General features: G+C 28.0%; 3 protein-coding genes across 5 annotated transcripts; 2 read left to right on the top strand and 1 right to left on the bottom strand.

Moving 5' to 3' along the window:
• The first annotated feature begins 611 nt into the window (after positions 1–611).
• Pen (karyopherin subunit alpha) lies at positions 612–3,706 on the top strand. Its single transcript, XM_072890805.1, has 8 exons — positions 612–784; positions 1,084–1,217; positions 1,431–1,750; positions 1,815–2,070; positions 2,399–2,537; positions 2,630–2,988; positions 3,105–3,437; positions 3,599–3,706. Exons 2-8 carry the CDS (start codon positions 1,149–1,151, stop codon positions 3,692–3,694), a joined length of 1,572 nt encoding a protein of 523 aa, XP_072746906.1. The 5' UTR covers positions 612–784; positions 1,084–1,148; the 3' UTR covers positions 3,695–3,706.
• A 944-nt stretch (positions 3,707–4,650) lies between these two features.
• On the bottom strand, positions 4,651–10,120 carry Ocrl (Oculocerebrorenal syndrome of Lowe). Of its 2 annotated transcripts, XM_072890801.1 has the most exons (18): positions 9,822–10,120; positions 9,442–9,622; positions 9,153–9,287; positions 8,962–9,074; positions 8,697–8,839; positions 8,419–8,592; positions 8,102–8,264; positions 7,743–7,921; positions 7,305–7,526; positions 7,057–7,192; positions 6,766–6,945; positions 6,565–6,661; positions 6,072–6,209; positions 5,871–5,968; positions 5,596–5,773; positions 5,372–5,499; positions 5,182–5,293; positions 4,651–5,084 (listed from the first exon to the last, which is right to left on the bottom strand). In XM_072890801.1, exons 1-18 carry the CDS (start codon positions 9,885–9,887, stop codon positions 4,924–4,926), a joined length of 2,604 nt encoding a protein of 867 aa, XP_072746902.1. In that variant the 5' UTR covers positions 9,888–10,120; the 3' UTR covers positions 4,651–4,923. The 2 variants fall into 2 exon arrangements, with proteins under 2 accessions (XP_072746902.1, XP_072746903.1); XM_072890802.1 differs by lacking the exons at positions 9,442–9,622; positions 9,822–10,120 and having other exon boundaries at positions 8,962–9,091; positions 9,153–9,276.
• A 1,101-nt stretch (positions 10,121–11,221) lies between these two features.
• On the top strand, positions 11,222–12,832 carry LOC140664861 (uncharacterized). 2 transcript variants are annotated; one of them, XM_072890435.1, is made up of 4 exons: positions 11,222–11,447; positions 11,612–11,801; positions 11,872–12,072; positions 12,149–12,791. In XM_072890435.1, the coding sequence occupies exons 1-4, from the start codon at positions 11,374–11,376 to the stop codon at positions 12,434–12,436; spliced, it is 753 nt and encodes a 250-aa protein (XP_072746536.1). In that variant the 5' UTR covers positions 11,222–11,373; the 3' UTR covers positions 12,437–12,791. The 2 variants fall into 2 exon arrangements, with proteins under 2 accessions (XP_072746536.1, XP_072746535.1); XM_072890434.1 differs by having other exon boundaries at positions 11,227–11,463; positions 12,149–12,832.
• Positions 12,833–13,831: the final 999 nt, after the last annotated feature.

Here is a 13,831-nt window from a genome sequence, read left to right as displayed (position 1 = left end):
ACCCTGTATATCAATATATGTCAATCACAGTTAAAAGAAATTTAATCCATGTATGTATGTACACATATGAGAAATATATATATATATATATATATAGATCATTGTCAGTTTCGAAATAAGTTCAATTATGTATTGACATATTTTCAAATTACAAATTGCTGATTTTTTTATTTGCATTTTTTGTAATATCAGAACATAATTTTTATTTTTAAATATACTAAATCTTTAAAATTGTATCAAATAAATAGCTTGCTTTGCAATTTAAAACCTAACCGTTGCAACATTGTCCACCAATCAGAATTATTCTACACTGGAATGACTAATGTCGTGTTAAGAAAACGTGCACGGTGGACATAAAGCATAAAGTATTATTTCTTTTTCTGTCTAGTAAATTCTTATTAGTCAACGAGGACAAATGATTTTCTCTACAACGAATAGTTTGACAGTGTCAAAAGATACAGTACTCGCTGCCATTTCACTCCTTATTTTGTTTAGCCATTCCAGTATAAGATAAAGTTTAGTGCCACCAATCAAATCGTATCAATCAACATTGGATACGTTAACGATTCTCATTGGGCAAAGTTATAAACAGAATCTCACATCTCACTCTTTCTTTATCTGTGGTGGAAGGTGGAAGCAGCAACAGGTCGTGTGAATTCTTCTATAAAAAAAAGAACGGACAAAGGACCAGTGAAACTTACATGTAAAATTGTGAATCTATACTGATCGTATTTGATTGAAGATACATTTTAAACTGCATTTCACTTCGGCAATCTGTGTACAGGTAACATTTTTATTGTGTTTAATTAAGTTATATTTTTTTCGTTTGTTACAAATATTCGAAAGGTAATCATTTTCGTGTAACCGTTACTAAACAGATAAATTTGAAAATGATAATAAGTAGCTATTATGCATAGATAATTCTTACGTACTAAAGTTTCCAAATTAATTACGAATGGAAAATTTATAAAAATTACGTTTATTAAAAACACATTTTATATCGAGCCTATTTATTTTTATTTTAATATGTTGTATTATTACTGTTCTTCTAATTTAAATTTCTTTTACTTATTATATAAACAGCAGATCCAACTATAAATTAAAAATAAATCAAATATATAAACTCAGCCAGTTCATGTACAGACAAAATGATGCCTTCTAGAGAAAAAAATAGCAATGGACGCATGGAAATTTATAAATTTAGCAATAGATCTGAAGTGAGTTTGAATAAAATTATTCTCTAATTTATGTACTTTAAATAAAGAACTTAAAATAGCATTATAATATAGTAACATCTTTGTTATTTCAACATTCATATTTTTACAAAATCTTGTACTTCTCTTTTGTTTTCATTTTTTATAAGGATATTTTGACTATTTGATTTAATACTTTGTATATAAAGTTTTTGATATATTTGACATATCTTTTAGGAGGCTAGAAGAAGAAGAAACACACTATCAGTAGAGCTACGTAAAGCTAAAAAAGAGGATCAATTATTAAAGAGACGTAACCTTGAAACTGAAGAAGATTTAATAAAATCATGGAGCAAAATAAATCAACTTTCACCTATTTCTTTACTTTCTATAAATGAAATTGTAGATGGTATAAACTCCGGAGATGAAATGACACAATTGGTAGCAACGTCGACTTGTAGAAAGTTATTAAGTCGAGAAAAAGATCCTCCTATTAATGATATAATACAGGGTGGCATAGTACCACGCTGCATTGAGTTCTTGGATTACAATCATAAGTATGTATGTACACACAAATGAAATTTGTATATTTATGTACATAATTTTCTTCTTTTTGCCTAGCATTCGCTTGCAATTTGAAGCAGCATGGGTATTAACGAATATAGCTTCGGGTACATCCGAACAAACACAAATTGTTATAAAACATGGAGCTGTACCAAAGTTGGTGAACCTACTCAAGTCCAAGTCGCCTTATGTTAAGGAACAAGCAGTATGGGCTTTGGGAAATATAGCTGGGGATGGACCACATGCGCGCGATTTTATTCTTAGACACGATGCTCTCTCTCTCCTACTTGATTTAATTAAGCCTGATATCTCTGTATGTAATGTAATTTGATACATAACACTATCATATGCAGTCAATTTTCTTTATTCTGCGATTTTCTGTTAATCTCTTTTCTCTATAACTTTTATTCTATGTTACATGCTTCATCTGTTACTATTTTTCTCAATTTAATATAGTTCCTTAACCAATTATTAATGAGAAAAAAAATAGTACAGGAAGAGAGTTTAATTTTAAAAAAATATAAGCTTAACAGTTAAAATAAAAGATCAAAGAATATAGAAAATTGATTCTTAAATTTTTTTTCTATAAACACTAAACACGTTACTATATTTTAATATGCTAAGATTTTCAATGATAACAGGTATCATTTATGCGCAACATTGTTTGGACTTTATCTAACTTATGTCGAAATAAGAACCCACCACCGCCTTTTGAATTGATCAAACCTGCTCTCCCAGTGTTTGATCGTCTACTTAGCAATGCAGATGCAGATGTACTTGGTAAGAGTAATTTGAACGTTTTATTGATTACATATTTTATAATCAATTCTATATCTAAATAAGATATTTATGTTGCTATTTATAATGTTTAGCTGATACTTGTTGGGCACTTTCTTACATTACTGATGGATCCAATGACAAAATACAAGCAGTATTAGAAACTGGCATTATACCTAAACTTGTGGACTTGTTGAAATCAGAAACAGGAACTGTGCTTACTCCGGCGTTGCGTGCAGTTGGAAATATAGTGACAGGTGATGATATTCAAACAGATGCTGTAATTTCTGCAGGAGGATTACAACATCTCGGTGCCTTATTGCGACATAGTCGTGCTAATATTGTGAAGGAAGCTGCTTGGGCGATCAGTAATATTACAGCTGGTAACACAGAACAGATTCAACAAGTGATAAAAGCTGGTTTGGTGCCACCATTGATAAATGTTCTTCAATTTGTAAGTATCTTTATGCATATATAGAAAATAATCCAAAATATAATCAAGAATAGTCAAGGATTTATTTCAACAAATATCTTTAATTTAATAAATGTGTCTATGATATATATTTTTAGGGAGATTATAAAGCACAAAAGGAGGCTGCGTGGGCTATAACTAACTTGACATCGGGTGGAACAATCCAAAATTTAGCTGAATTAATAAAGGCTGGTGTATTGTCACCTTTTTGTAATTTATTAGAAACGAAAGATTGGGGTGTCATTATTGTCGTCTTAGATGGTCTAACTAATATGTTGCATGCTGCCCAAAAAGTGGGAGAATATGAACGACTTGCTTTTATGATTGAAGAGGTTGGAGGATTAGATAAAATCGAAGCTCTTCAACATCATCAAAATGAACAAGTTTATCAAAAATCTATGGCTATGATTGATACGTTTTTCTCTGAAAAGGTTTGTATATATGTATGTATAGTTACACTATTTTTGATTAATAAATAATATAGATATTATTGAGATATTTTTTGTTTTTTACATGCATAGTTTGTATTGTAATTTTAATAAAAATGTTTTTGAATCTGTCCTTTCTAAGAAAACAAAATTACCTTTTTCAGGATGAAGAAACAACACTTGCTTCTAAAAAGAATGGTGTTGAGCACCTTGAATTTAATGTAACGGAGAATACGGTGACAGATGAATTTAAATTTTGAACATATACGGATCTGAAAATATAAGTCAAAAAATTTGTAAATACATACGAGACTTGATTATCGATTTATTATAACTGTCCATAATGATGATAATAATCCATAACAAAAAATATGATAAAAAGATTGAAACAATGTTAATTATTCGATCAAATTTTAGCGATTTATGAAAAAAATTTATCTCTATACATATATAAGAAAGGACTTCAAATACATATGTTAAACAATACATATGTTATTATAATGAGACATTATTTAGATAATTAAGTATCGTATGTTTGAGATATTTTTAGACAAATGAAATCATTGTTTTATTAATTTTGTAAATTGGAAACTTCAGAATTATTGATGTAATTTTTAGAGTGATAAAAAAAGTGTTTTTGTCATAAAGATAATTTGAGTTTGGCTTTCTTTATATTAATTACAAGAAAAAAAAATCATGTGGCTTTATCTATTTTTTCTTTCTTTATATATAAAAAATGATCATTATATGGTTATATAAAATTTCAAGTTTTCTTCAAATTCAAATTATTATTGGATAATTTCTTATCACGAATTATTTTACGAACAATCATGAATAAAAAAACAAGTTTTGAAAAAAGATAATTAAGGTTAATAATGTAATGACTTATTATTCATTACATTAACCAGTACAATTTTTCTGTATAAAAAGAAAAAGACTCAGTATTATTTATTACGTTTTACTTTGTACCTTTATAATAAAACGTTGATAAATATTCATAAATAGATTTTTATTATTTTATCCTGTTACTGCATTTTTCAATAAAAAATATTTATTGAAGAGATTGACAAGACCAATGTTAAATGTGTATGTGTCTAATATTTAATAATATTATTTTCATATGTTTATTTATTTGCTATAAATATCTTATTGTACACTACCATAAGTAAATTAAATGTGGAAACATTTTATCAATTAAATATGATTTCTAATCGTGCACATGTAATAAATAATTTATTTTCAAGAATTAATACACTTATATAATTTCTTGAACTATCTACGACACATATCTGCTGAATTATTTACGTAGTTTTGAAAAGTAGCTCCTGTGTAGCAAATAATAGAAGCATATTAAATTTTTGACGTTATAAAAAGCGCTAAAAAATTATTAACTATCTAGGCATCTAATTTTTTTCTTCTCTATTTAAAAATTAAGAAAGTCGTAAGTGATGTTGCTAATATGTACTTCATTAAAATTTGAATCCTCACGTTATCGACCCAATATAAAATCGCTTTGATCATTTACTAAGAAATGATAAACAAAAGCAGCTTTCTTTTTATCGAATGTAATCTGAGTCGCGCGACTTCTTTGATGACGATCATCTCTACTTCTTGGTGGGTCTCTTAAAAATATTGATCCAAATAATGTAGCTGCAAATAATAATGCATCAAACATTATTATGAATTTGCGAAGGCGTAAATAGACAGTCACTTGTAAAATGATAGAAAGATAAAATATAATAACTACCAAGCGTCTTAGCATCGAGTTCGTTATCTTGCATATGATTCAATAACTCTTGCAAAAATGAACTGATGTAGAGAAAAACTGTTCTTCTAGTTTCAGGTAACTGCATCACAATCTATGAATGAACAAAACAATATAATGATGAGTTTGATAATATAATTTCATTTATGACAGAGTTCTTAATTCGACTTACTTGTTTACATTGAAAATAATTAGTTGCTGCAGATAAGCAAACGTTATGCAAATTATATGGTATTAAAGGTTCAGCTGTGGATTCTAAAAGCAATAATAATGCTTCTGCTACTGAATGTATGCCACCAGCTATGCATGGCAAGAAAAATTAATATAATAATATTAAGGAACAGTAGCATGTAATATAATTATAAATTATAGCGTTTTAAAATATGAAAAGGATACGCATCGGATCTTGACTCGATTCATCTAACCAATCTCGAATGGCTATTATTTCGCTATGAAGGCCTGGTGTTTCGAAAAGTCCTGGAGTTTTAATACCGTGTCGATATAGTCTATCCACTAAATGCCATACTTCTTTTGGTACTGGATATGGTTCTTGCGATGGATTTTTATTGTTTTCCTACAATTTTTACAAATTAAATGAAGTTACAAATAAAGTCAGAGTAACAAATATTCAGAATAGTGGAAATATATTGTAATAATTTTTGTATATTCACCAATTCTATTAATCGTCCAACAGGAATTTCTCTAATTGGAACTGAAATATGAACTAATGCTTCCATAGAGGAGCCAAAACAGCTTCTCTCATAAGTACCTAAAAAGTATCATTGATTCGTATAACATTATTATTGCATAATTAGAGTTTTATCAAGTATAGTAACGATAGTTTTTCACTATATTTTGCACACGTGACATACCTGTTACAGTAATGAAAATATCCTTACCCCCCTCAAGATGTAATACTAAAATATCGTATAACTTATCCTCACCAGAATTCAGTTTACATGCAGTTTTCTTGTCTACATATACTTCCAATGTAATATCGCACTTTTCGCCTATAAATATGATCGAAAAAGAAAAAAAAAGATATATAACTGAAAATATGTGAAGGTAAAATGGGAAATATTTAACAAAAACATGAGAAAGTACATGTACAATATAAATTCGAAGAAAAAATAAAATAATCGAATCAATACAGAAAAATAATCATAAATTTAAATTTGTCATTTTACGCTAGTGATCAAAATATCTGTATTGATTCAATTATCGTTTTATTAATAATATATGCATGTGCAAATTAGAACTGTAATTTCGATTAATTAAAGTCTTTTCCTTCGAATTTTGTGATTTATCATTAAGTTGTGTTTAACTTTATAAATTTATAAAGGTAAATTTGTTACAAAAATGTACCTGGTTCTATGAAACCCGTATAAGGTTCTATGTGTAACCAATCCTTGCAGTAACTTGTATCATCCAATTTTTTTATGAATTCAAATTGTACTGGTACCTAATTTGCAGGAGTTAAAAGATAAAGATCATGTGCGTACATGTATGTCTTTATATGTATATGTAGCATAACATGATATAAATTGTTATATTTATATTCTCTACCTGGCCTGTATTAGCAATGATCAATTCTTTACTACTAGGTTCGAGAAACTTTAAAACATCAAAAATAATATCCGTGGTATCGACCATTACTTGAGGCAAGTATTCATTTTCCAATTTATCTAGTTTCTTCATAACTTCTTCATGAATTTTACGATACTTGGCCATGTCTATAATTCGTATCTGTTTTGAAAGATTAGACAATATAATATATCACCTTTTTTCTAACAATAAGTAACATATATATGGTATAATAATAAAAAAAAAAAAAATACCCATGAACTTATGCATTACCTGAGATTCAAAACTTGCACTAACTGGTTTGTGATCGGATATTTTAAGTTCCGGATAACTCTTGTAACTAATTGGTTTAATCATATCTCCTTTCCATAATACTCGATCGCACCAAGCCGGAGCTCTGCATTTTTCACTGCATATCGTCAGCCGCAAATTAAAAAAAAAAAAGAATCATGTTTTTAATTGAATTTTACTTTTAATGAATATTCCAGAAATTACAATTTTTAATAAAATTTAAAAAATACCTCGAGTCCCAGTTGTCAGTACCTGGATCATACTTATATGTAGGTTTAAAATTAACTTCGGCTTCCTGAAATCCTTGAAATACACACCCTGCTTTGCGTTGTTGTCCAAGCTGATCTTGTGCTAAGACAGGACTATAGTTTCCTTCTGAAATATATTGCTTAGCTACTGTAGCGTCCATATCCGTTATCCGGTAATTTAAATCTCCCAACCAATAAATCTGACTGTAATATCAATTGGACATAATATATCACAAAATATAAGTTTTAATAGGATTTAAATAATAAATAATAAATTAAGTTAGAAATACAAGCAATAACATATATAGCATCAAATTTAATATAACTTGTATGTATAATTAATATATGAACATATATATACATATATACAATAATTTATGTGTGTATGGATATAACTAATGATATAAGCAAAAAACTTACTCGTGATCTTTAAAATTTTTTGGTGGAACATATTTTGTAAAGGATAATCTCGCACAAATATCAGCATAATCCTGATTGCGTCGTTCAAATTCTTCACAATGTGCCGCTAAATGAGCGTTAACAAAGCATACGGATGTATTATGAATACAACAGCTTACTGCTACACCACCCTTATTGCCCTATATGAATAAGCAATTAGGTATTAAAATACAAGAATCAATTATCAATTGGAATTAAGAATTTAATATATTGATACATAGTTATTATCATAGTAATTATTATTATTATGTCTTAAAAGCTATATTAAAGAAAAAAATATTATAATTTACAAGTATTATAAATATTCAAAATTCTCTCACCAATTTTCCCATGATGCCTGTCCCTACTGTATCAGTAGATACATTTTCAATGAATGGCATATGAGTTTCGAGTGCATATACCAGCAACATTATGCCTACTAATCTGACAAGAGCGACCTGGGTATAAACACCTCCAGGATGAAGTGAATCAACTATGACTTGTCTATAAGATAGAATTTTCTTTCTTTTATTTTTATACATTATATAACTTTCTGTGTTTAAATTATATAACTTTCTGTGTAAATATGCGTCTGTATTAATGTTATATGTGTGTATATTAACACACTACACTTTCATCTTTGATACAAATAGTATACCTCCATTCCTCTTCTCTGGGGGTTTCATGAAATAGGAATGCTTCTTTACTTAAATCTAATTCTTGAAATCCAATAGCGTATATATCAGGTGGTAATTCGTCCGTACTCAACCACTGATCTAATTTAATGCCATTTGGGGGCTGTCCATTGACGTTCCATGTACAAGTCAGTATACTATAATTATTAACAACAATCTTATACGAGGTATTAAAGCTTATCTTTGAACTAGATAAAAGAAAATGCAAGATAAGATTTTGTAACAATGTAATGCAACAAACCGAAATGTTTTGCTGTATGTGTAATCATCTTCTTTACAGGCCATCTGATATCGTACTACTGACTCTCTTGCAGCTATCGGGGATTTACCCGAAGCAATGTTTTGTGTTCTTACTGTTAAATCATGGCTTTCGAGATTGAACAACTATAAAAATAATAAATTTTTAAAATCTAATAAACTGTAAAAATAATCAATTCTTATCAAGACAGAAATTCTATAAATCAATGTATCTTTGTAACATTAATTCTTATTATATATTAACTTACAGAATTAATAGCATCCTGTGCATCTTTACCAGAAGCAGCTAAACTTCTTGTACTTCTTGTTAGCTTCTCGATCCACGAAAATTCTGCTGCTGGACTTTTACCTGTCTGATATACTAAAATCATATTTGTTCTATTTTACAGACAAATGACTTCTGCATAAGAATTATGTATATATATGTATATACATATACCTTCTATCGCGCGAAATATTTCCGACACTAACGAGCTGGTTGCTTCTCCGAGTTTCATTTCAAATATCAAACGAAGTTTTCTCGACGTAACATTCATATATATATCAAGCCCATCTTGTGCTTGCCCATTGGTATCTTAATAATAAAAAGAAATAGGAGTTTTGAATGAGATTTAGAGAAGTTTGATTGAGATTCAGAATTATAAAATAGGTAAAAGTTATCTATTTAAATGGCAACATAAATAGAAAATTCATAATTAATGACATTGAATATAGAAAAATCTTGATACCTATACTACATTTAAAATCTTGATCAATAGGCAGTATTCCTTCCAAAGTAAGATCACTATATACTTGTGGAGGTGTTTTTGAAGCAATGAAAATTGCTAAAGCATGAGTCGCACCTTTGTAAATGAGAGCAATATATCTTGAAGATTTTATCCAACCTTGTATTAAAAACGCTTCTGTAGCCTACAATTACATGATTAAGACGTTGTAATATTATTGCTAATAATATCAAGCCACTGATGCAATTATTTATAACTAAATGTAACTTCTAAGAGGTTTTAATTAATGATAAATTGTCATTAATCATATCATGATGATATAAATAATATATAATATATATTATTCAGAGTTATTCAAGTTCAGAAAAGAATAAAAATAATACCGTTACGACAGTCTCTCCTGAGACAAATTTCGATTGCACGATTGCTAATGATTCCGATGCCGACATCGCTCTTATCACCGTATACACAGAAGTAATTAATTAAACCTTATTATTATCTCAAATACTGTAGAGTTTATATACATTTATTATACTATACATCATAGTATAATAAAAAAATAAAGCATTACATTAAATTATTAATAAAAATTTGTTGTTTCTGATAATTCACTTTTGGAGTTTTGTGACAGTCAACAAACACTGTGTATGTATATACAATAACATACATACGTATATGCATATGGTTAGGTACTATACATATATGACTGCGATCCGAAATTTGCTCACAGTGCTGACAATCTATAATATATGTAACGTTAAGGGTCGGCAGGCGACACGGTGGAGACCTCATGCGGAGACTTCGGAACTACAAATTCTTTTCGACGATATTTCGGCTATAAATTAAGAAAGAATCATATTTAACAATGATATTCTTATTTAGGAGGATTGCTCGCAGCCCGCTAAAGAGCGATTTTTTGAAAAAAAAGCTTAAAATAAAATTTCATAAAGTTGACATGAATAAGGTATACTGATCGTGAATGAAGTATATAGACCAGGTGCACCGATTGTAATTATTATAAATGTTTTAAAAGCCAAAATGCAAAATCCGACTCTTTAGCGGGGTAATAAACTTTGCAAGGAATGTAGCAAAAAAAGTTTTATAAAGAAATATAACTTCTTCGAGGCAAAATATTACCGAATAGAATATTGTATCTGTACCTAAAGTGCAAGTGCAGCTAATTGTAAGAAGTTGAGTTGGCAGCACCGCTTGTTAAGGAGAGACAATGAAAGACAATAATGTCGTCTTCGTCTCTCTTGAAATGCAATGATGTTTGTACGTATACAGACATACACCAATACATTAAATAAGAATTCATTTCTCAACGTTGGTGACAGTGATGCTGGAATTTTCTGGTCGGCCTTGCCGACCCTTAACTATAGATTTTCAGTCCTGCAAACGCATGTAAGCACATTTCGGACTGCAGTCTGTATCATGCCAATGGCTACGTTCAGCAGAGAAAGCAAATCAGTGAGCGCTTAGTGATTTTTTATTGTGATTGGTTTCTGCACTTAGATCCATCGAAGGTCTAAATGCAAGAACCAATCACAATAAAGAATCACTAAGCGCTCACTGATTTGCTTTTTCTGCTGAACGCAGCCAATCTTTCAGGTGTTTGTGTATTTGTCATACAAATGGATGACTATTGGATAGGAAAATTCTAATAGGGAAAATTCTGAAAGTTTCAGATATCTTGTTTAAACAGTAAATTCCATAAAAACCCATCTATGTATTTCATATTCTATGATGTTACATATCAGTATAGGCGCGTTCCGATATTCACTGCCAGTACTGAAAATCTACAATTTACGTCATGTACACTATAGATTTTCAGTACTGGCAGTGAATATCGGAACACGCCTTATATATATATTCATTATAACCGCTGTTTACATACAACTTTTATGTGAAAAATGTCTAATTATAAATAAAAAAATGGTAAGGACTTGTTGTGTTGAAAGATGCAAAAGAACATCACGTCCAGATGATGATGATGTATCATTTTTCAGGTAAACATTTTATTAGGTAAACGAATATATTTATAATTAAATGTATATATATATATATATATATTTATTTATTTATATTTATTATTATATATTTATTATTATATAATTTAAAATAATTTTTAAATATATCATCTGTATATCTCTTCTTTTTTTGATATTTTCAGTTTTCCGTTGAAAAATGAAGGTTTGTTAAACAAATGGTTAGAAATAATACCAACAACAAGGAATCGAATTTCAGCGTATACTCAAATTTGCAGTGCACATTTTGAAGAGTCACAGTTTAAATGTATTAATGGCAAACGATTTTTAAATAAAGATGCAATGCCTAGTATATTTCCATTTAATGTCAAACTTGTAAGGAATTTTAAAAATAATGTTTTACTTTAAATAAAAACGTAATAAATACATTTTTATTATGTTACAGCACAACACAAGTGACAAAGATAAAAATCAAACCCTCAGATGTCAACAAAATACATCAAAACATATGATGAGTAATAATATTTGTAATCACTATAATTCTCATTGTAATATGCAGAAGCAAGAAAAAATGTTTTCAACAAATGAATCATCATCAACATTAAATAAAATAGATAAAGCAATACAAAGTACTCCTCGAACTCAGGTTTGTTTTTACAACAAATTTTTAAATTATTTAAAATTATATTAATTTATTTTTTGTATTTTTTATATATTATCAGAATATAGCTATACAAATATCACCAAAGCAATTAATGCAATCCGAGAATGAAAAAAACTTACGTCTACAAATTAAAATGCTTCAAAAGAGATTACGTTACAGAGAAGAAAAAATATCAAATGTCTGTGAATTGGTGAAACAATTAAAAAAGGAAGGTAAATGTTCAGATCAACTCGCAAAAGTTTTATTGAAAAGACTTTCTGTATTTAACTCAAAACCTTTCCAAAATGAAACTGAAAATAATACTATTAGCATTAAAAAACATTCTGACATGAAAGTGAATCAGTAAATCTTTTAAATTTTGTAAAGTATTCTAAATTTATATACAATTTTTATTTTGCCAGTGTAATGTATATAATTTAATATAGACTCTAATTATTATGTTTAATAGTCTACATTATTCTATAATTATTCTATAATCTCTTATTTAATTTTTATTATTAATTCTTTTTCTATAAAGACTCGTGTATATTATAATATAAGATTCATTATTAAAATAAGATTTATTGTACAGACACACGTGTACAATTTTACACTATGTTAATAAATTTATAAATAAAAAAAATGTTGATTTATTCCAAAAAAAGAAAAAAATAGTATGTGCACGTACGTATAGTCTGTATATGCGCGCGCAGATGTGTGTGTGTATATATATATATATATATACACACACTTTTTTATTTAATTTTATTTCTTGTGTGTAATCTTCGTTTTTTTTTATGTTTGGTATTTATACTTCATATTGTTCATTTTTCTCTATATATTGTATTATTTATTTTTAATTTTCCATACATATTTTTATTTGTATTTGTATTTTTATTTGTATTGTATTTATTTTATTTTATTTGTATATATGTAGTGTTTCGAGAGTAAATGTCGTGTACCTTACATATATTGTATTTTAATTAAGTATAAATTATGAAAGTTTTATTATATAAGTAGTCGAATCTTTCTAACTACGATATAGAATTGCTCCTTTCATGATTTAATTTAGATACACACATTATTCTTACGGTCTGTTAACTGGGACAATTTTATATAATTTTTTTATGCTCAAGGAGATATTATTTTTTTTTTTGAAGATTAATTCTCTCAATTATTTTTATCTAGCGAGAGAAGTTACTACTCTATCTTCGTCCACACTTTAAGTTCTGCGCGTTTGCCTACGCATATTAAACTGTTAAGTTATAGTAAGAGAAAATAGAGGAAATTAAATAATCCGTTCGAAAAATACATTAAAAAGTTAAAAAACAGTTTTTATAAAAATTCACGCTATTAAGTTTTTAATTTTTTATATTTTTTTATTATAAAAAAAATTATTCAATCAACAATTTAAGAAAGAATTTTTTTATACGTATAAAATAAAAAACGTGTAGTAAACGCATATACATATTTCAACTCTAATATATAAGTTACTTTATTTTTTATATACAAATATATATTTATTATACATGTATTAAACATAAAATTTTTAAGTACTTTGATGTCTTATTCGCACATATACTTTTCATTTTAATCGTTACATTAATATTCAATCTTATATGCAATCATATATATTTCATATTTTTACGTCCTGATTTTTTAGTCCTTAAGAGAAGGTTTAAGATAAAAATAAACTCTTTCTCTCTCTCTTTCTTTTTTTTCCTCACTCTATTTTTCCTTTTATTATCGTTCTCTCTCTTTT

Source organism: Anoplolepis gracilipes, chromosome 4 (assembly GCF_047496725.1).
Source record: "Anoplolepis gracilipes chromosome 4, ASM4749672v1, whole genome shotgun sequence".
NCBI classification, from domain to species: Eukaryota; Metazoa; Arthropoda; class Insecta; order Hymenoptera; family Formicidae; genus Anoplolepis; species Anoplolepis gracilipes.
The sequence above is the reverse complement of the archived record's forward strand: the minus strand, read 5'-3'. Positions and strand labels throughout refer to the sequence as shown.